This window comes from Petromyzon marinus, chromosome 76 (assembly GCF_048934315.1).
Source record: "Petromyzon marinus isolate PM22_M1 ecotype Great Lakes invasive population chromosome 76, UKy_Petmar_22M1.pri1.0, whole genome shotgun sequence".
Taxonomy (NCBI): domain Eukaryota; kingdom Metazoa; phylum Chordata; class Hyperoartia; order Petromyzontiformes; family Petromyzontidae; genus Petromyzon; species Petromyzon marinus.
The window spans coordinates 2,096,516-2,119,514 of NC_133742.1; the positions used below are offsets into that span (position 1 = coordinate 2,096,516).

The 22,999-nt window shown below is 50.7% G+C and overlaps 1 protein-coding gene across 1 annotated transcript; it reads left to right on the forward strand.

The window, feature by feature from the left end:
* Nucleotides 1–759: 759 nt before the first annotated feature.
* On the forward strand, nucleotides 760–21,423 carry LOC142907273 (uncharacterized). The gene is made up of 7 exons (XM_076056571.1): nucleotides 760–822; nucleotides 7,247–7,642; nucleotides 12,081–12,138; nucleotides 15,570–15,718; nucleotides 16,550–16,724; nucleotides 17,044–17,242; nucleotides 17,556–21,423. The coding sequence occupies exons 1-7, from the start codon at nucleotides 760–762 to the stop codon at nucleotides 17,671–17,673; spliced, it is 1,158 nt and encodes a 385-aa protein (XP_075912686.1). The 3' UTR covers nucleotides 17,674–21,423.
* The last annotated feature ends 1,576 nt before the right edge of the window (nucleotides 21,424–22,999 follow it).

Sequence of the window (22,999 nt, forward strand, 5' to 3'; positions counted from 1 at the left end):
CACTCACACAACACTCACACACACAACACTCACACACTCACAACACTCACACACACAACACTCACACAACACACCCCTCGCCACACACACAACACTCACACACAACACTCACACACAACACTCACACACAACACTCACACACACAACACTCACACAACACTTACACACACAACACACACAACACACCCCTCGCCACACACACACAACACTCACACACACAACACTCACACACAAAACACAAGACAACAACCACCATTCGTCACTAAGTGGCGGTGACGTCACCACGACGCTTGTGCCAGGCCATGTGCACCTTGAGGCCACGTGAAGTGTCGAACGCCCGCTGGCAGGAGGTCACGGGGCAGACCCAGCAGGTGCCACGGGTCGACTGACCGAGATGACTAAGATGACTGGCTGATGCACCACCTGTGCCCCCTACTGTGCCAACCTGCTGTGCTTTAGCCAACCGGCGCTCCGCTCGTTGTTGTGAGCGTTGCTGTGGTGTCACCGCAGCGGAGCAGCTCGGCCAGCGCTACCCTCTCCTCGCACCCCCCCCCCCACGCACGCCCCACTCAACACCCGCGTGCACCCCCGTAGGGTCTCGAGGAGGGATCACGTGGTGCGATGGGTTTTCACCCGAGGACCCCACTAGCAGGGACGTCCCACGGTTTCCCCGGACCAGGAAATTGGCTGAGCCCCCCAGACCGGATTACATGGCGGCCCCCCCAAAAAGGGGGCGTAGAGCTTTACAGGCCGGCCGCAATGAAGCTTACACAGCACGGAGGGGATGGGAACTTCAGCCAGCACCCAGCGGCAGGGCAAACAGTGGGGTGGGAGGGAAAAGCCTCCAGGCAGATAAGAAGTTGACTTAAGTTGGAGGGAGCGAGGGGATTATCGATGAGTCAACGGCGAGGAACGCAGGCACAGAGACAATGGGAAGGGGGGGGGGATGACGTGACCCCCCCGCCCCAACGGCCAGAGCGCTCAAAATGGCTGGAAAAGAGGATTCGATTGGATGCGCAGGATGACGTCATACGACCCGGGGGTTAAGGGGCTTTGGACACATAAGGAGGGGAGGAGGGAGATTTGGATCAGAGTTCTTCTGGAGTGGAGAGAGAACACCAGCCGCCCTCAGCGTCCGTGGGATGCCTGCAGGGTGCAGCTGAAAACGATCGGTCAGCAAAAGTCCCCAAGGCGGGCATCTTCTCCAGCCCCATCGGGCAACTGAAGAGGTGAGTGGGCACGGAAAAGGGAGGCCAATTTAGTCAGCTCGAGCTTGGGGAGTAGACGCACTCTGCGACGGGTAGGTGATAGGAGGAAGGGTGCTGGCTGGAGGGGGCCATAAACGGGGGTTCAACTATTCGCTCCGGGAAAGAAATCTAAGCACAGACTGGCGGTGTGACGCGTGGTGCGAGTGAAGAACGGCGGGGCAGCGATCGGCGTACGACGGTGTGTGGGTGACGATATATCAGTGTGGGTGTGACGCGCGCACACACAAATAAATAATTAAATATAGGGACGCTTGATCGCGCCGTGAGTCTAGCGCAGAGAATTGATTCCGAGCGCCGTTGGCTTGTTGACACAAAGGCTTAGCAGAATTAATTAATTAACTCTAAACAGTCGCGAGTGGGGGTGGAGGGGGGCAGACGTCGCACCCCACCTAAGGGGAGTGGGGAGGGGGAGATCAGCACCCACGTAGTGGGGAGGGGGGCTTTAGCCCTCGCATTCCTCCTCCGCCCTTCGTTGTTCTTGGAGGGCGACTGCCTCCAACTGCCCAGCAGCGTCCTTCACGAGCCTCCTCCACAGAGGCCGATCTTGACACTGCTGGTACCAGTCATCGGCAAGTCCACTCAGCTCCACGTCCTCCTGTACCACATCACTCCATTTCTTCTCTAGCCTGTGCCGCGCCCGTTTAGCCCCCTCGATCTGGCCGAGCAAAAGCTGTTTAGGCATGCGGTGCATATACACACACACGTGGTGCATATATATGTAGTGTTGTAAGGACGAGCAGACTTCTTAGGAGGCACACTCTGTTTATTGTATTAATTCCTTATACAATGCTTAACACACACAAAGGGATATACGGTCTCCTCACCCGATACCCTAAGGAGGTACAGCCTCCGGACTTGGCGGGACTCACACGTCTACCGCTAACCTTGATACCTAAGGAGGTACAGCCTCCGGACTTGGCGGGACTCACACGTCTACCGCTATCCTAGTCCTCCGGCTAGGACCTAGGGGAGGCTATCTGACCCACCGCTGGCCCGGTGGGTCCTGACCACTGGGTATGCCGAGCCTTAGCCCTTAGAAGGGCTGGAAGGCTGGTCCAGGGTCCTAGCTAGGCTCCAGCCCAGTCTTCTGTCTTCGTGTAGGGAGAGAACTCCCCGAGGTTCGTTGGGTCACCCGTCTTATACTCCTTCGTGGCCAGGCAGAACCAATCATACATTCCCACGTGGAACCGTCTGATTGGTTCGTACCAAACCCTGGCTACAATCCGTTTCACCTCGACTGACCCAACCGTTGTACCCAGGGGTAATGCTGCACTGCCCTGGTGGCAATGCAGGTTACGCAACAGCGCGTAGTTAACACCTCTACAGTACTTATCAAAGACAAACTATATCCCAGACATCCTTAAACAGACTCTTGGGGCAAGTGCTGTGAGCGAATAGTACTTATCAAAGACAAAATATATCCCAGACATCCTTAAACAGACTGTTGGGGCAAGTGCTGTGAGCTAGTAGTACTTATCAAAGACAAAATATATACTCTTTGGTTCTATTCGGTAAAGTCACGTAGGTAAAAAATAAAACAACAAAAATCACGACGTTTCGGCCACAACACAAGCGGCCTTCATCAGGTGAAGGGATCAGCCTGTCTCGAGGACAGCGCTGGAGTGAAACACAACCACGCTCAGACCGCGGACCTTTTAGCTGTGTGCGAGCAAACAAGGTGTCTTGACAAAGGAATTAGCATAAAAATTAGCATTTGATTGGCCGATTTTAGAAAAGAGGTGGTGTACGTGCCGGTGGACTTGCCGTTTGGCGCGGGGGGGGGGGGGGAGTTTACCTATTGATGGTGTGAAAAGGGAATTTATAAGAGCTGCGAAAGTTTGGGGTACCACTACTTGAAAAATATACTGTATCATTGAAATTAGTTTAATGTTTAGTTCGATTTAGAACATCTTTCCAATGGTTGCTTAATTTGAAACCATCTTCTCGGTTGAAATTGTGTCTGTGTTTGTAGATCTGAATTGCCTCGTGAACAAATCTCTGATAAAAACCCGTGGGTTTGCAAAGAACCTTGGTATCGGAGAAAATTATATCGTGATCACCCACAGCGTTGTAACAGTGATCAGCCACGGCAGAAGAATTCGTTTTGCCGTGTTTCAAATCTGATTTGTGCTCGCGAATTCGGTCAGAGACATGTCGCTTTGTCTCCCCGATATAGCAATCACCGCAGGTACAACTGAATTTGTAAACCCCGGGGTACTGTAAGTCAGGAATGACATCCTTCACGGACATCCTTAAACAGACTGTTGAGGCAAGTGCTGTGAGCGAGTAGTACTTATCACAGACAAGATATATCCCAGACATCCTTAAACAGACTGTTGGGGCAAGTGCTGTGAGCGAGTAGTACTTATCACAGACAAGATATATCCCAGACATCCTTAAACAGACTGTTGGGGCAAGTGCTGTGAGCGAGTAGTACTTATCAAAGACAAAACATATCCCAGACATCCTTAAACAGACTATTGGGGCAAGTGCTGCGAGCGAGTAGTACTTATCAAAGACAAAATATATCCCAGACATCCTTAAACAGACTGTTGGGGCAAGTGCTGCGAGCGAGTAGTACTTATCAAAGACAAAATATATCCCAGACATCCTTAAACAGACTGTTGGGGCAAGTGCTGCGAGCGAGTAGTACTTATAAAAGACAAAATATATCCCACACATCCTTAAACAGACTGTTGGCGCAAGTGCTGTGAGCAAGTAGTACTTATCAAAGACAAAATATATCCCAGACATCCTTAAACAGACTGTTGGAGCAAGTGCTGTGAGCGAGTAGTACTTATCAAAGACAAAATATATCCCAGACATCCTTAAACAGACTGTTGGGGCAAGTGCTGTGAGCGACTAGTACTTATCAAAGACAAAATATATCCCAGACATCCTTAAACAGACTGTTGGGGCAAGTGCTGTGAGCGACTAGTACTTATCAAAGACAAAATATATCACAGACATCCTTAAACAGACTGTTGGGGCAAGTGCTGTGAGCGACTAGTACTTATCAAAGACAAAATATATCCCAGACATCCTTAAACAGACTGTTGGGGCAAGTGCTGTGAGCGACTAGTACTTATCAAAGACAAAATATATCCCAGACATCCTTAAACAGACTCATCTTCTTTGGTTATTTCGGTAAAGTCAAGTGGAATGAGAATGAAATAATTAATAAATAAAATAACAATAAAATTCTCACGACGTTTCGGCCACAACACAAGCGGTCTTCATCGAAACGTCGTGAGAATTTTATTGCGTTATTTAATTTATTAACTTATTATTTTATTCTGATTCTACGTGACTTTACCGAAAGAACCAAAGAAGATGAATCCTTGCAGTTACGAAAGCTTTAAATCGAAACTTAAACAGACTGTTGGAGCAAGTGATGTGACCGAGTAGTACTTATCAAAGACAAAATATATCCCAGACATCCTTAAACAGACTGTTGGAGCAAGCGCTGTGAGCGAGTAGTACTTATTAAAGACAAACTATATCCTAGACATCCTTAAACAGACTGTTGGGGCAAGTGCTGCGAGCGAGTAGTACTTATCAAAGACAAAACATATCCCAGACATCCTTAAACAGACTGTTGGGGCAAGTGCTGCAAGCGACTAGTACTTATCAAAGACAAAATAGATCCCAGACATCCTTAAACAGACTGTTGGGGCAAGTGCTGTGAGCGAGTAGTACTTATCAAAGACAAAATATATCCCAGACATCCTTAAACAGACTCATCTTCTTGGGTTCTTTCGGTAAAGTCAAGTAGAATGAGAAATAATTAATTAATAAAATAGCACAATAAAATTCTCACGACGTTTCGGCCACAACACAAGCGGCCTTCATCGAAACGTCGTGAGAATTGTATTGCGTTATTTTTTAATTTTTTTATTTTATTCTCATTCTACGTGACTTTACCGAAAGAACCAAAGAAGATGAATCCTTGCAGTCACGAAAGCTTTAAATCGAAACTTAAACAGACTGTTGGAGCAAGTGATGTGAACGAGTAGTACTTATCAAAGACAAAACATATCCCAGACATGCTTCAACAGACTGTTGGAGCAAGTGCTGTGAGCGAGTAGAACTTATCAAAGACAAAATATATCCCAGACATCCTTCAACAGACTGTTGGGGCAAGTGCTGTGAGTGTGTAGTGCTTTACAAAGACAAAATATATCCCAGATATCCTTAAACAGACTGTTGGGGCAAGTGCTGTGAGCGAGTAGAACTTATCTAAGACAAAATATATCCCCAGACATCCTTAAACAGACTGTTGGGGCAAGTCGCTGTGAGCGAGTAGTACTTATCAAAGACAAAATAAATCCCAGACATCCTTAAATAGACTGTTGGGGCAAGTGCTGTGAGCGAGTAGTACTTATCAAAGACAAAATATATCCCAGACATCGTTAAACAGACTGTTGGAGCAAGTGCTGTGAGCGAGTAGTACTTATCAAAGACAAAATATATCCCAGACATCCTTAAACAGACTGTTGGAGCAAGTGCTGTGAGCGAGTAGTACTTGTCAAAGACAAATTATATCCCAGACATCCTTAAACAGACTGTTGGGGCAAGTGCTGTGAGCGAGTAGTACTTATCACAGACAAGATATATCCCAGACATCCTTAAATAGACTGTTGGGGCAAGTGCTGTGAGCGAGTAGTACTTATCAAAGACAAAATATATCCCAGACATCCTTAAACAGACTGTTGGGGCAAGTGCTGTGAGTGTGTAGTGCTTTTCCAAGACAAAATATATCCCAGACATCCTTAAACAGACTGTTGGGGCAAGTGCTGTGAGCAAGTAGTACTTATCAAAGACAAAATATATCCCAGACATCCTTAAACAGACTGTTGGGGCAAGTGCTGTGAGCAAGTAGTACTTATCAAAGACAAAATATATCCCAGACATCCTTAAACAGACTGTTGGGGCAAGTGCTGTGAGTGTGTAGTGCTTTACAAAGACAAAATATATCCCAGACATCCTTAACCAGACTGTTGGGGCAAGTGCTGTGAGCAAGTAGTAGACGCATACACCCCGCAAAATTAGCGTTTTGTGTAAAACAAATTTCAGATTGCCCGCACCTCCATATACCCCGCATGCATTAATATCTTTAACGACGTTACCGCAGCTTAATTCCAACATATTAATACAAAGTTTACATTTGTAATACATTCCACTATCAATTGTTAACATTAAAATCATAACGTGCACAAAGAAAACAAACTAACCGGAAACGAGGGAACTTAAAACAGTAAATAAGTAACAAAAGTAAATATCCAATAAATAAGTAACACATACCTGGTAAAAATTTGATTTAAAGCTGTCGTGACTGCAGGGATTTATATTCTTGGTTCTTTCGGTAAAGTCACCACGTAGAAGGGAAACAATAAAATAATAAAAATATAAAACAATAAAATTCTCACGACGTTTCGACTGCAACACAAGCAATCATCATCAGGTGTGAAAACCACAGAAAGAACATTTAGTAAAGTCTTACCAAATTTGGTAAAGTCTTACCGAATTTCCTTGCTGTGGTTTTCACACCTGCAGTCGAAACGTCGTGAGTATTTTATTGTTTTATATTTTTATTATTTTATTGTTTCGCTTCTACGTGGTGACTTTACCGAAGGAATCAAGAACACATCACTGGTAGATGAGTAAGGACAGTTTTAGCACTGGTAGATTGCGCACTGTGCAGACAATAGCGGCACTACGTCATTGTCTCTTCCCCACCTCTCTCTCCCCAGCTCTCCCATCGCCGGTAAACAAAGTGCGCCCACTTTAAACATTGTCTTTTCATTCTACAAACAACTCGAAGCATTTGAAACGTGATAACACGTGCAATTTTAGTGTGAGTGGTTTATTCAGCAGTGCTTTAGTCAAAGGTGAGTGTTGCACAGTGGATAGTCCTACCATGAAATAATTAAACGGGTAGCGACAAACTCTTTGCTTCTTTCGGTAAAGTCACGTAGGTCTCAAATAACTCACGACGTTTCGGGCGCAACACCAGCGTGGTGCCCCACAAACCCCCGGACATCATCCACCCCCCCACTCCCCACCCAGCATCGCCACCAACCACCAAAGCCACGCCTCGCCCTGCCCGCCCACCCAGCCACACGCAGCCAAAGACCACGCGATCCGTGACTCGTCGGCGCTTTAAACAAAAGGGCGTCGCCTCGGCACACGCCTCCACAGCCACCGCATCCACCCCTTCTCGCTGTCTCTCCCCCCTCTCGCACACACCGCACACTCGAGGGCATCTTCATCATCATCGTCATCATCGCCGCCGCTGCTGCTGCCGCCCGTGCACACAGAGCAGCAGCAGCAGCAGCCCTCGCGAGAGGAGGAGGAGGGCAAAAACACGCGAGGTGAGCGCGGTTCCGTGAGTGTGTGTGACTGGTCCGTGTGTGTGTGTGACTGATCCGTGTGTGTGTGTCTGGTCCGTGTGTGTGCGAGTGTGTGTGTGCGTGACTGGTCCGTGTGTGTGTGTGTGACTGGTCCGTGTGTGTGTGACTGGTCCGTGTGTGTGTGACTGGTCCCTGTGTGTGTGACTGGTCCGTGTGTGTGTGTGACTGGTCCGTGTGTGTGACTGGTCCGTGTGTGTGTGTGTGACTGGTCCGTGTGTGTGTGTCTGGTCCGTGTGTGTGCGAGTGTGTGTGTGTGTGACTGGTCCGTGTGTGTGTGTGTGACTGGTCCGTGTGTGTGTGACTGGTCCGTGTGTGTGTGTGTGACTGGTCCGTGTGTGTGTGACTGGTCCGTGTGTGTGTGTGACTGGTCCGTGTGTGTGTGTGACTGGTCCGTGTGTGTGACTGGTCCGTGTGTGTGACTGGTCCGTGTGTGTGTGTGACTGGTCCTTGTGTGTGTGTGACTGCTCCGTGTGTGTGTGTGTGACTGGTCCGTGTGTGTGCGTGTGTGTGTGACTGGTCCGTGTGTGACTGGTCCGTGTGTGCCTGGTCCGTGTGTGTGTGTGACTGGTCCGTGTGTGTGTGTGACTGGTCCGTGTGTGTGTGTGTGTGACTGGTCCGTGTGTGTGCGAGTGTGTGTGTGTGACTGGTCCGTGTGTGTGCGAGTGTGTGTGTGTGACTAGTCCGTGTGTGTGTGTGACTGGTCCGTGTGTGTGCGAGTGTGTGTGTATGCGAGTGTGTGTGTGTGCCTGGTCCGTGTGTGTGACTGGTCCGTGTGTGTGTCTGGTCCGTGTGTGTGCGAGTGTGTTTGTGCGTGCGCGAGTATGTGTGTGCTCGCTAACAGCACTTGCCCCCTACAGTCTGTTACAGGCTATATGGGGGGTCTTTGTCTTTGTGTGTGCGAGTGTGTGTGTGTGTGTGTAACTGGTGTGTGTGTGTAACTGGTGTGTGTGTGTGACTGGTGTGTGTGTGTGACTGGTGTGTGTGTTACTGGTCCGTGTGTGTGCGAGTGAGTGTGTGTGTGCGCGAGTGTGTGTGCTCGCTAACAGCACTTGCCCCCTACAGTCTGTTACAGGCTATATGGGGGATCTTTGTCTTTGTGTGTGCGAGTGTGTGTGTGACTGGTCCGTGTGTGTGCGAGTGTGTGTGTGCGCGCGAGTGTGTGTGTGACTGGTCCGTGTGTGTGTGAGTGTGACTGGTCCGTGTGTGTGCGAGTGTGTGTGTGCGGTTTCAGGAAAGGGCGGTCTTGCACAGATGCCATATTTTCTGTCCGTCTGCTACAGCAGAGGTGTAGGGAATTCCAACAAGACCTACATCTCTGCTTTATTGACCTGGTCAAGGCCTATGATACTGGAGAGGTGTTAACTACTCACTGTTCAGTAACCTGCATTGCCACTAGGGATCAAAGGGCAATGCAGCGTTACCTCTGTGTACATAACGTAGCCACAGTTTGGTAAGAACCAATCAGACAGTTCACGTGGGAATGTGGGATTGGTTACACCTGGCCACGAACAGGTATAAGAAGGGCGACCGCGCAAAGCACGGGGAGTTCTCTCCCTACACGAAGACCGAAGCCCGGGCCGAAGATAGCCAGGACCCTGGACCCAGCCTTCCAGCCCTTCTGAGGGATAAGGCTCGGCGTACCCAGTGGTCAGGACCCGCCGGGCCAGCGGTGGGTCAGATAGCCTCCCCTAGGTCCCAGCCGGAGGACTCTAGGATAGCGGTGGACGTGTGAGTAAGTCCCGCCAAGACAGGAGGCTGTACCTCCTTAGGTTAGGAAGAGACCTGTGTGTAGGTCACGCTAAGTCCGGAGGCTGTACCTTCTTAGGATATCGGGTGAGGGGACCGTATACCCCTCTGTGTGTTAAGGACTGTGTAAGAGAAGTATTACAATAAACAGAGTGTGCCTCATAAGAAGTTTATTCGTCATTATAAACACTACAATACCATCAGTAGGCCTGGGCTCTGGGTTGTTCTTCGTGCTTTCAGAGTCCCTGACCTTCTGGTCATGATCATTAAGGACCTTCATGATGGTGAGCGGGCCCGGGTAAAACTACGTGGCCGGGAGTCGGAGCCATTCGCTGTACACCTTGGGGTGCGACAGGGATGTCCTCTGGCTCCCACATTATTTAACATCAATTTCGACCACGTAGTTCGTGAAGCCTTCAATAGCTGTACCGGAGGAATTTCCATCTGGTACAGATACAATGGGAGGCTGAGTCATGCCCGGGTGTGGTCAAGGGATGGCTCCCTATTGCTTAACCATGTTATGTATGCCGATGATCTGGTAATTGCTGCTAACTCGGAGGAGTTGGAGGCACTGCTGCTGAACTTGGAGCTTGCCACTAAGAAGTCGGGCCTTACCATCAGCCCCACCAAAACTAAGCACCTGCCTGGGAATTTTGTACCATCGGATACTGCACCCCCACAACTCCCAATTGATGATAGGGCAGTTGTGGAGAGAGTTTCCCATACCTGGGCAGTGTGCTCATGACCGGCTCCGGTTTGCCAGCAGAGGTCTCACTCCGAATCAGTCGAGTGGCATTATCTTTTCATCGGTTGCGTAACGCTGTGTGGAAGCTACCTGGTCTGTCGCTCTGCACGAAGCTTCAGGTCTTCTCGGCCACGGTCATTCCCTCCCTTCTCTACGCTTGTGAAATGTGGACCCCCCTAATGGAGCATCTTCGCCGGTTAGAAACATTTAGGCTGGCCTGCCTACGATCCATCCTGGGTTTAACCAGACTGGATTGTGTGAGGAGCTCACAAATCCTTTAAAGATCTGGACAAAGTCCCACCGGTGAGCTCCAGCAGGCAAGGCTGCGATGGCTGGGTCATGTAGCCCGCATGCCCAGCCACTGCATGCCTAAACAGCTTTTGTTTCGCCGGATCAAGGGGCCGAAATGGGCGCGGCACGGGCTAGAGAAGAGATGGAGTGATGTGGTAGAGGAGGACGTGGAGCTGAGTGGACTTGCCGATGACTGGTACCAGCGGTGTCAAGATCGGCCTCTGTGGAGGAGGCTCGTGAAGGACGCTACTGGGCAGGTGCAGGCAGTCGCCCTCCAACAACAACGGAGGGCGGAGAAGCGACGCTCACAACAACTAGTGGAGCGCCAGGTGGCTAAAGCACAGAAAGTTGGCACAGTAGAGGGCACAAGTGGTGCATCAGCCAGTCGTCTCAGTCGACCTGTGGAATATGGGTTTGCCCCATGACCTCCTGCCAGCGGGCGTTCGACACTTCACGTGGCCTCAAAGTGCACATAGCCTGGCACAAGCGTCGTGGTGACGTCACCGCCACTTAGTGGCGAATGGCGGTTGTTGTTGTGTGCGTGTGCACACATCTTCACCACACACACAACATTTACACATTACTCCACACATGCACAGCACTCACACACAACACTCACACAACACTCACACAACACACACAACACTCACACACACACAACACTCACACACATCGCCACTGGGGAGACAAAGGTGGCTGGGCGTGGTGTTGGCCACCCACCCCCTCGTGTGCCGTGCCGGCCTTCATAGGTGCAACTCGCTAACAGCACTTGCCCCTACAGTCTGTTAAGGCTACCCGGGGGATCTTTGTCTCGGCTAGGGGGTGAGAGACGTGGAGAGAGAGAGAGAGGGGGCTGTGTGACTGAGTAGAGAGTGTGAGAGTGATTTCAAATATATGGCTGTAAGGAGGTTATATCGTATGCTATCACGGGAGATCTTGTGCTGTGGTTCTTCATGTGCGCCAAGTGTTTACATTTGATGTTTTATTGCTTAATTTTAAACATATAAAGTAATTTGTATTTCTCACGTGAAAAAAAGTCGTTCGAGAGTGGAGCATTTTGGGGGCAGAAACGTAAGTGGACTTTATCTTGGCAGTGAGTGGACGGGGATAGACGAGGGTCATGTGACTGCACGTGGCCTCTTTACCGGAACGTCTCTGGCCCCGTCTACGAGAGACGACGACGCCCTGTGAGACCACGTGATCCCGCCCTGTGAGACCACGTGATCCCCGCCCTGTGAGACCACGTGATCCCCGCCCTGTGAGACCACGTGATCCCCGCCCTGTGAGACCACGTGATCCCCGCCCTGTGAGACCACGTGATCCCGCCCTGTGAGACCACGTGATCCCCGCCCTGTGAGACCACGTGATCCCGCCCTATGAGACCACGTGATCCCCACCCTGTGAGACCACGTGATCCCCGCCCTGTGAGACCACGTGATCCCGCCGTGTGAGACCACGTGATCCCCACCCTGTGAGACCACGTGATCCCCACCCTGTGAGACCACGTGATCCCTGACTCATCGGCGCTTCAAAAAGGGGGTCGTCTCCTCCACCGAACGGAGGTGAATGGAACGGCCGCGTGAGCCCTTTGTGAATCGTTCTCTTTGTTACCACCAGGAGGACATTGAGCGCAAGTTCGCCTGGATAGTCGCCGTGCTGCTGATTGCCGTCACACGTAAGTTTACGCACGATTCGTTCACACCCTACGGTCCTCTTTTTGTATGCGGTGCAATTGTGAACGACATCCATATCAGACAGTACATCATCAAACCGGCATAATCATTGGTTCACTCATGCAGCTCAAAGACTCGGTCCGTACAAGGCGTGTGGTGAAGTTAGGAGATGTACCACGTGCTCACCATTTGAAGGCCCCGAGACACAAGCCGGTGATTTCGCCAACAATGCCTTCATCAGGCAGGCAGTTCCATATCGGGGCAGCAGTGAAGAAGATGAAAGGAGCTTCTGTCTGAGGAGTTTCTGTCCAGGGAGCTTCTGTCCAGGGAGCTTCTGTCCAGGGAGCTTCTGTCTAGGGGAGTTTCTGTCTAGGGAGCTTCTGTCCAGGGAGCTTCTGTCCAGGGAGCTACTGTCCAGGGAGCTACTGTCCAGGGAGCTACTGTCTAGGGAGCTACTGTCCAGGGAGCTACTGTCCAGGGAGCTTCTGTCCAGGGGAGCTACTGTCCAGGGAGCTACTGTCCAGGGAGCTTCTGTCCAGGGAGCTACTGTCCAGGGAGCTTCTGTCCAGGGAGCTACTGTCCAGGGAGCTTCTGTCCAGGGAGCTACTGTCCAGGGAGCTACTGTCCATGGGAGCTACTGTCCAGGGAGCTTCTGTCCAGGGAGTTTCTGTCTAGGGAGCTACTGTCCAGGGAGCTACTGTCCAGGGAGCTACTGTCCAGGGGAGTTACTGTCCAGGGAGCTACTGTCCAGGGGAGTTACTGTCCAGGGAGCTTCTGTCCAGGGAGCTACTGTCCAGGGAGCTTCTGTCTAGGGAGCTACTGTCCAGGGAGCTACTGTCCAGGGAGCTTCTGTCCAGGGGAGCTACTGTCCAGGGAGCTACTGTCCAGGGAGCTACTGTCCATGGGAGCTACTGTCCAGGGAGCTACTGTCCAGGGAGCTACTGTCCAGGGGAGTTACTGTCCAGGGAGCTACTGTCCAGGGAGCTACTGTCCAGGGGAGTTACTGTCCAGGGGAGCTTCTGTCTAGGGAGTTTCTGTCCAGGGAGCTTCTGTCCAGGGAGCTTCTGTCCAGGGAGCTTCTGTCCAGGGAGCTTCTGTCCAGGGAGCTACTGTCCAGGGAGCTTCTGTCCAGGGAGCTTCTGTCCAGGGAGCTACTGTCCAGGGAGCTTCTGTCCAGGGAGCTACTGTCCATGGGAGCTACTGTCCAGGGAGCTACTGTCCAGGGAGCTACTGTCCAGGGGAGTTACTGTCCAGGGAGCTACTGTCCAGGGGAGTTACTGTCCAGGGAGCTTCTGTCCAGGGAGCTACTGTCCAGGGAGCTTCTGTCTAGGGAGCTACTGTCCAGGGAGCTTCTGTCCAGGGGAGCTACTGTCCAGGGAGCTACTGTCCAGGGAGCTACTGTCCAGGGAGCTTCTGTCCAGGGGAGCTACTGTCCAGGGAGCTACTGTCCAGGGAGCTACTGTCCATGGGAGCTACTGTCCAGGGAGCTACTGTCCAGGGAGCTACTGTCCAGGGGAGTTACTGTCCAGGGAGCTACTGTCCAGGGGAGTTACTGTCCAGGGGAGCTTCTGTCTAGGGAGCTTCTGTCCAGGAAGCTTCTGTCCAGGGAGCTTCTGTCCAGGGAGCTTCTGTCCAGGGAGTTACTGTCCAGGGAGTTACTGTCCAGGGAGTTTCTGTCCAGGAAGCTTCTGTCCAGGGAGCTTCTGTCCAGGAAGCTACTGTCCAGGGAGCTTCTGTCCAGGCAGCTACTGTCCAGGGAGCTTCTGTCCAGGGGAGTTACTGTCCAGGGAGCTTCTGTCCAGGGAGCTTCTGTCCAGGAAGCTTCTGTCCAGGGAGCTTCTGTCCAGGGAGCTTCTGTCCAGGGAGTTACTGTCCAGGGAGCTTCTGTCCAGGGAGCTACTGTCCAGGGAGCTTCTGTCCAGGGAGCTTCTGTCCAGGGAGCTACTGTCCAGGGAGCTTCTGTCCAGGGAGCTTCTGTCCAGGGAGTTTCTGTCTAGGGAGCAATGGTCTGGCAACTTGGGGGGCAAGGGCGTAGCTTGGCAGGGGTTGTGCATAATCGGGTGGCACGGTGTCTTTCATAGGATGGTGGAAGCATGGCCTGAAGGTCTGGTGGGTGGGCAGTGGTTTGGGGTGCATTTTGTACCAGGGACTGTGACAGCGGCCTTTAATTGACAGCCTTGAGGACATTTATTGTCTCCTTTACGATGAAGTCAAACCGAACCCGGGAACCCTCGCCCTGACTTTGTCTCCCTCAATGTGACCGTGATCTTCGCGCGTAGAACTGGGGATGGACGGTCAAAGTTTTGCCAAAATCCATCTCGTACGGTGACATGGGTGGAAACATGACCGGAGGTTTGTCCGGGGGGGATCTATGGCTCGATAAGATCGTCGAAGATTTTCTGGAGTTGGGACTTCACGATCCTCGAAGCGGGAAAGACTGGAAAATGATCTGTAACTCAGAATCACTCACAGACGCAGGGAGGTTATATTCAGAGACAGATGTGGTTGTAAGTTAGCGAAACTATTTAAATGTTTCATACCAAACAATCTTTTAATTTACTAGGTAAGGCTCCACTTAGTTACGTCGCTCTCAGAAGCTACCTGGCTATCACAAATGATAGCTCAACGAAGTGGTTTATCATCACGTTGGGAATGTGAAACAGCCAGATACTCTAAACGCGTTTTCATTGTGAATGTGAAGGGAAAAACCGGAGGTCCTGGAGAAAAAAACACGCGACCACGAGGAGAGAGCACACACATACTCCAAATATACAGCAGGTGTCAAGGTTAGGATCGAGCTCACGACCTCCTGCATACCAGGCGAGGTATTAAACATCTCCTAGTCACCGTGAGTGGGCTGCCAGGACCAGTTGGTGTCACCGAAGCATCAAGTCAAGTGCTTAAGCAAACCTCCATTCACTTTTCACACTTAACATTTACCTTGACCGGTCGTGCAAATTCGAACCTAAACAAAGACAAAGATCCCCCGTGTAGCCTTTACCAGTCGGCTAGGGCAAGTGCTGTTAGCCAGTAGCAGCGCGTAATGAAGGCCGGAATGGCACACGATGGGATGGGTGGCCAGCACCACGCCCGGCCGCCTTTGTCCCTCCAATGTAAATGTTTACACACAGCAGCAGATATTTATTTGGGGCTGAGCCGACCTACGTGAGGCCCAGGACCGGCTCAGATAATCGACACTGGTGTTGGCCGTGAGGGGGAATCGAACTTGGGTCGCCGGGTTCGTAGCGCAGCGCGCTAACCGCTACACCACCGCTCCCCTTAGCATAAGCACTATCGCTGGCACTAATTCGGACCTCAATCCTGGCACCAACCCAGAGTTCAACCATAACCCTGACCCGATCTCTGCAATCAATGTGACCAGTCTCTCTCTCTGCATGTCCGTAACAAGTGTGACTTGTCTCTCTTTGCGTAGATCTATTGTCTGCTGCGAATGTCTCGATCGCTGTGCCGGAGGATCTGGTCGGGGCAGTGCTTGTGAGATGCTCCTTCTCTCCACTACTGGACATCAAGGGTGGTATCAACCTCAAAGTCACCAAATCCTCAAGCAATAAATCGATTGTGGTAACTTCTGCAGGCACTTATCAAAGTGCACTTTTTGCTAATCAGTGACATTTCCAGGTTTTTAACAATCCCACGCAGTCCACTTCTCCCTGCGATGTCATCCCGTCTCAGTTTGCACTCTTGAGCCGCTGCCTCCATGACTGTGGTCTTCTGAAGTCTCTCGTTATTTAGATTATCTGGCTGTTGCTGTACATTTGCACGTGATAAGCCACTTTGTTGAGCTATCGTTTGTGATAGCCAGGTGGCTTCTGAAAGAAGAGAGCTACATTGCTCTATGGGCCTTACCCGGTAATTCAGTTTCAATTAGTCTGTGTGATGTCATCAACATGTCCACACTTTCAATTAGTCTGTGTGATGTCAACAACATGTCCACACTTTAAATTAGTCTGTGTGATGTCATCAACATGTCCACACTTTCAATTAGTCTGTGTGATGTCATCAACATGTCCACACTTTCAATTAGTCTGTGTGATGTCATCAACATGTCCACACTTTCAATTAGTCTGTGTGATGTCATCAACATGTCCACACTTTCAATTAGTCTGTGTGATGTCATCAACATTTCCACACTTTCAATTAGTCTGTGTGATGTCATCAACATTTCCACACAGGTGTGCAGCACGGCCCACTCTTCACGTGACTGCTTCATTGCTTTACCAGCGACGGATGGAGGAGGGTGTGCAACGCACATTAGCGGATCGCTAGCGCGATCCTCATCAAAAGCCCCGTGCCAAATTTCATACGCGCAATTTTTTTTTGCTAGGGATCGTGAATCTTGGGTGGTTGACGAAGGAACGTTGGGGTGACCGCCGGTGGTTCCTCTCCTTGCAGATCTACAACTCGTACGGTGAGGATTCTCGACCTGACGTGGCCACATTCGTGGGAGATCTGGCCAAGGGCGACTGCTCCCTCTTGCTGCCCAACGACTCCAGGGGCTCTGTGATCGATTTTAGTTTTCAATTCTACAACGCGAGTCGACTGAACGCGACGCTGAGTGTGGTTGAAGGTGAGTGAGAGTGGAAGCGGGGGAGTGTGCCCACGTCACCGCATTTTCTAAACGCACTTTACAATTGTCCAGGCCGTGTTTGTGCAAATATTAGAGAGGTCTTGGCTTTGGTTGTGTTTGGCCACGTGATTTGAAAAGTGAGCTCGTCCTGTTCTCCTTCATGCATCTCTTCTGTGTGACCTGCATCGTGAATTTATCCAATGCACGTGAAGCTGCGTTGAGTCGCTGGGTGGGGGCGGTGGTGCTGGGTCCGAGTGGGGGTCACGTTGAGCCCCCCACTCTGTCTAGGTTCTTGACACCGCCGTCCGTGTCTCAGCAGCTCCACAGCCGCACAGCGGTGCAAGTGGCACGACTGTCGCTGCGGCAGCGGAGACCTCGCCCACAGCAGGTCCCCACTTCAGGGGCTGGACGGGGATTGGGGCGGCAGTGGTGGTGGCAGTGGTGGTGGTGGTGGTGGCTGTTGTCATCTTCATCCAGAAACGCCGTCGGTCGTCTGGGAGCTCCCCCGGCTCACACAGGTATGTACAGTACGTGTGTGTTGAACTTCTTTCGCACCCTACGTAGCCAACCGTAGCTAACCGAAGGGGTGGGGGGAAGGACAATAAACTGATCACCCAAAGCAGTTCTAAAGAAATTAGTTTTTAACCTCTAGCCCAGGCACCAGGATCCCCCAGCCCAGCTCCTCAATAATGAACGAGAACGCAGGAAGCTGGGCTGGGTTCTCAGCGGTGCTGAGTCGGCACCACTGGGGCCAATTCCTCGTGAACTGTGTCCAGATGTTGCTGTGTGCAGGCACCGTGCGGTTTGTAAACTCGTGTTCTTGTTCCTCAGTGGCGATGGGCAAGCAGACGTGCACGGTGATGTAGAGGAGAATGGGCATCCACTGATGGTGGCGATAACGAATGGACCCACAGAGGCAAATGGAGATGGTGGGACAATCGCCGCTTGAAGTGATCACCGGCTCCCCCATGACCACCCTGGCCGGCACCCGTGACCGCTCATAGCCACAGTGCCATGCAGGAGTGCAGTACGGAGTGCCTGTGGTCCATGGGTTGTTGTCCCAGATCTTCATGGCTTTGTCATCTTTTCCTGCGCAACGTTAACTCTCCAAACTCCTCTCTGGCAGCTCCAAATCCCTGAACGCGGAATTCCACACGATCCAGAATACCGCTGCTGCCTCATCTCACGACTTCTATAAATGCAACCTTCATCATCCCAATCTTCAGATTCCCCCCACTGGCTCCCAATCCCGTCCCCAATCGACTCTGCAAGGTCGCACTCTCTGCCTCCACGATCCTCCATAGACTCTACGCTTCCTCTCCCCTCTCACCTCTATGTGCTCCCCACCACGTGTTCTCTCAATGTCTGGTCGCTTATTAACGCCCACCGCGTAGCCCAGTGGGTTCTGGGGAGTCCCACAAATCTGTGATTCGTGAACCCTCAACTGCATAGCGCCCGATCAGTCTCACCGCAGATTCCCCCTGCTCACGTCCAGGCTCCAGACGTTACAGACTTTCCCTCTGTCTGTGTCTCTCCTCGCCTGGGCTGCACCACCGCTGTCTTCCCGTGAGCTCCATGCACATTCCCTACAGCCCCTTCCTGCTCTACTGAATGTGTCAGCATTGTGTGTCTGTGTGTGAACCTGAGTGGGTGTGTGAGTTGTGTGCGTTTGCTTGTGTATGAGTGTGAGCCAGAGGGGGGTGTGGTATTGGAGTGTGGTTGTGGTGTAATAAGAGTCGTGTGTGTGTGTGGTGTTAAGGGACCAGAATCTGTGTGAATTGCCCACACAATGCACGAGATTGACAACTCAAGAGGTTCTCACACTGGGACTATTTGGCACACTTTATTGAATGTCTTTTACGTGCACTATGCGCTGCTATTCCAGAGGTGCCTTGAGATTGCATGTTAACTACTGTCTATGTTTACCGTTGTGGAGTATTGGTCAAGAGGAGTGGTTGAACCTGTGGGCTATGGGCCATAGCCCATGGCAATCCACAAGGCCGTGGGAATTGCTCTGCAGAACGATTTAAGGACCCCACAATGTTACTCACAAAGCCATCTTTCTTACTGCAAGTTCTTCGTCAAGTTTGTTTAGAGGGTTGGCAGTGAACGTTTCAAGTTTTCAAGTTTCATTTATTTAGGTATAGCCATGTGAGCCATGCGGCTCTTAAGTCGGGTGCAACCGCAACAAACAAAATTTGAACACAGAACATCCCAAAGCGACGATGCGCAACAGAAACATCCTGGAATAAACCAACAAATATTCCACACAAAAAAACGTATTAAAACGCTGTGTGCAAAAATCACAATGTGGTGCAAGCCAACAACAACTATAAGACAATTTAGATTAACCATATGTTTTTGAATCACCAAAATAAAGCTATAAAACAATGTAACAACAGTAATCATAGGAACTGTAATTTTAAATTTAACAATAAACGATATACATAACACTTAGGACAAAAACCTGCAGCCATAGCTGGCAGCACGACACTCCCAGTGTATGATGTGTGAGTGTATGATGTGTGAGTGAGTCAGCAGCAGCGTGAGTGAGTGTATGATGTGTTAGTGTATGATGTGTGAGTGAGTGTATGATGTGTGAGTGAGTCAGCAGCAGCGTGAGTGAGTGCATGATGTGCGAGTCACTGTATGATGATTGAGTCCGTATTAGGTTGAGTGTATGATGTGTGAGTCGGCGTACGATGTGTTAGTCAGCACATGATGAGTGAGTCAGTGTATGATGTGTGAGTGAGTCAGCGGCAGCGTGATTGAGTGTATGATGTGCGAGTGAGCCAGCACACGATGAGTGAACCTGTGTATGATGAGTGAATGGGTCAGTGGTTGTGCGAGTGTATGATGTGTGAGTAAGCGCATGATGAGCGAGTCAGTGCATGATGTGTGAGTGAGTCAGTGTATGATGTGTGAGAAAGTTAGTGCATGATGTGTGAGTGAGTCAGTGTATGATGTGTGAGTGAGTCAGTGTATGATGTATGAGTGAGTCAGTGTCGGCTCCCTCTGCTCGCGCGGCGCCCCTCCCCCCCCCTCCGGCTCCGTCGCCCCCCCCCCCGGCTCCGTCGGCCCGCCCCGCCCCCGTCGGCCCCCCCCCGGCCCCCTCGGCTCCATCGGCTCCTTCTGTCGGCCCCCTCACAAACGGCCCCGCCAGCCGCTGCTCGGTCTTCTTGGTCTTTGTCGAGCAGGCAGGACGAGTCGAGGAAGGGGAAGTTGGCCGCGACTTTCCTCGAAGTCCTGCTGCGAGATGTAGCCATCACGGTCGTGGTCGTAGTTCTTGAAGACGGACTCCACGACGCGCTGCTGCACGTGCTTGTTGATGGTGGCCGCGTCGGGCTTGGGCGACACGCCGGAGGCCCAACTCGGCCATCACCACCGGCTTGGAGGGCGTCGGCGGTGTTGATTTTGGATTCCGCGGTTCCCTCATCAACGTGGGTCCAGGAAGGTTGGAAACCACTGGTCTAGAAGTGCCATATTTTCAGTGAGAGTAAGACATTGGTTTAGAAGCCTCATGCATTATATAATTAGTGTTGGGAAAATGTTGCCTTTAAGGGACAGATTTTAACGTATTTACGGTTGGAAAAATTGGTTCATGAAATCTGTGTATTGCAAGCATTGGCTGTTTTTAAAGCATGTAAACCTATGGTATACATTTTTGCTATGAGAAAACATTTGTGTAAAACCACTCGTATTTTTTATTTTTATAGAAATGAACCTTGTGTCAAAATCGTCATTAATCAATGAATCTTTGGCGACTCCGTCCCACCGCGCACACAAACGCCGCGACCCGCCTGGCGTGGATCGTTCTGTGGTCGTGTCCAAGCGCAGCGGCGAGGACGAATTCGCACAAGAGCTGAACAAGCGAATGCATTCCATGCTTGGGTATGGGCAGGACCATAACAAGTCGTATCCAAAGCTGCTCAAACTGCCTACACGACTGAAGTTTTATATATATATTTTATTATTGTATTGTTTCCCTTCTACGTGGTGACTTTACCGAAAGAACCAAGAATATGAATCACTGCAGTCACGAAAGCTTTAAGTAAAAATGTTTACGACTGAAGTCCTTTATTTGTCATGACGGTTTGCATGATACAGTGAAACTGCTCTCTAATCTTCATTATTATTTGTGACCTACCAATGTCTGCAGCCAGGATCAATCGACAATCATAATACCTGCAGATATTTAACAGATGAGATGCGTTGCACCGTTAATTCCTCCTGTTTCATAATACTTCTCTTGTCCGTATGGATCTGTGTTTTTTTTTGCTGTTAAGCCATAGTCCCCACATACCGCTCGGATCAATGCGGATAAGAGGGGCGACACGCTACACTGTAGAGTAACATCGGTGTAAACGCTTGTTACAATGTGAAAACGCGTACTATGTTATATACTGTTTACAAAGTGTGTTCACAAATCCACACTGTGAAACACGATGATTGACAGAGCGGTATAAATTATTGTTTCGATAGTTTATTTAAATAGAGGTACTGCAGGTTACGAGTTTTCAGGTGAAGAAGAGCTAAGTATTTATTTACGTAATATAATATTAACATAATATGTTTACATTATAATATAATATTAACATAATATAATGTTTATGCAAGACCCCGGGGTCCCGCCATGAGGTTCAAATGCTGGTCGCCAAAAACTCATAAGGCAATAAAAATATAATACATGTTTCAGCCATACCGAGTGTTGTCTATGAATGATCTTATCACAAAACGTCTGCAGCTGGCAAATGGACACTCGCGAGGGGTTCGTTTTGCACGGCACTAAACGTGAACGTTCATCTCTAGGGCAGGGCCCTGGCTCAAGCTCCCTCCACCCCTCTCCATTCCCCTCCATCTCCCTCCACCCCTCTCCACCCCTCTCCATTCCCCTCCAGACCTCTCCATCAGACAATTTGCCACAAGTGGTTGTAATCAGAAGCGAAGCGTCGTACTCGAATTGTAAATGTTGTGGGCTTACTCTCCATCACGCCGATGTGCTGAAGTAGTCGCTGATTGGCACGTTTCTTGTTCACGTGACAAACCTTACTTATTGGCCGTGTGGTGGCGAGTTCACGACACGTTCATGTTCACACGATCCAACCCTCACCGCCTGCGTTATGAATCACTGAAACTCATCAAGCAACTGCACTGCCCCCTGGCGGTCAAACTACGCCACTGCACAAATCCACATCGACCAAAAACCTAGCGGATTCGTCTCTTTCACGTTCGTCTGTCCCCTCCACATCAAAAATACAAAAATAAAATGCGGCCACAAAAATCTTCCTGTGAGTGCACAATTTCAGCAGCACCCTTGGTGGTTCCAAAGCCAGGAAAAAAAATCATTCTGGACCGGTTTCGACATTCAATGTCTCATCAGCAGTCAGGATCGCTTGAGAATATTAAACACGGCGCTCGATGTGACGAAGATAAACGATGAAGGTGCAGCCCCTGCAACGGCTCGCTCACTGCCACTTCAGGCGGAAGGGCCTCCAGTAGAGGGCGCTCTGCACAGCCCCTCTAGCCAGGGGCAGAGGGCTTGGCGATCCGTGGTGGCTAGGAGATGTTAAACAAAGGGGTGCGAGGCTGCAGTCAAGAAGCACTGGGCGAGGTCGTGACCGCGTGCGCGCAGTGTCCATGCGTTGTGAGCGCTGTCCATGAGATGTTTGTTGACAGTTTCGAAAATGACGAAAAATAATCATCGGTGTTTACCCTTTCTGGGAATAAACAAGAGCTGTGTTAAGATGTTCAAACACCAAGCAGGTTATACCTTTAGCACGGCACGAGTTCGATTCGCGCTCACGGCCAACACCAGTGACGATCATTTGAACCGGTCGTGGGCCTCAACTGAGTAGTTGGTGTAGCGGTGTGTAGTGAACATCGCCACTGGGGAGACAAAGGCGGTCGGGCGTGATGTTAGCCACCCACCCCCTCGTGTGCCGTTCCGGCCGTCATAGGTGCTGCTACTCGCTAACAGCGCTTGACCCAACAGTCTGTTGAGGCTATACGGGGGTTATTTGACTGTGTAAGTGGCAGTGTGGCTCGCTCACCCCACTCACACACGAGATGACCGCTGGATGCACCAGCGATACCCCCTACTGTGCCGACTTCCTGCGTTTTAGCCACCCGGCGCTCAGCTCGTTGTTGTGAGAGTCGCTGCTCTGCCCTCCGTTGTTTTTGGAGGGCGACTGCCTCCAACTGCCCAGCAGCAGCGTCCTTCACGAGCCTCCTCCACAGAGGCCGATCTTGACACCGCTGGTACCAGTCATCGGCAA

What these genes read in the sequence shown, in the direction of transcription:
- LOC142907273 (XM_076056571.1), top strand. Translation starts at nt 760, where the DNA reads ATGAAGCTTACACAGCACGGAGGGGATGGGAACTTCAGCCAGCACCCA. An exon ending in GCTGCTGATTGCCGTCACAC is followed by an intron (nt 12,139 to 15,569) that starts GTAAGTTTACGC and finishes CTCTTTGCGTAG; the next exon opens with ATCTATTGTCTGCTGCGAAT. An exon ending in AGCTCCCCCGGCTCACACAG is followed by an intron (nt 17,243 to 17,555) that starts GTATGTACAGTA and finishes CTTGTTCCTCAG; the next exon opens with TGGCGATGGGCAAGCAGACG.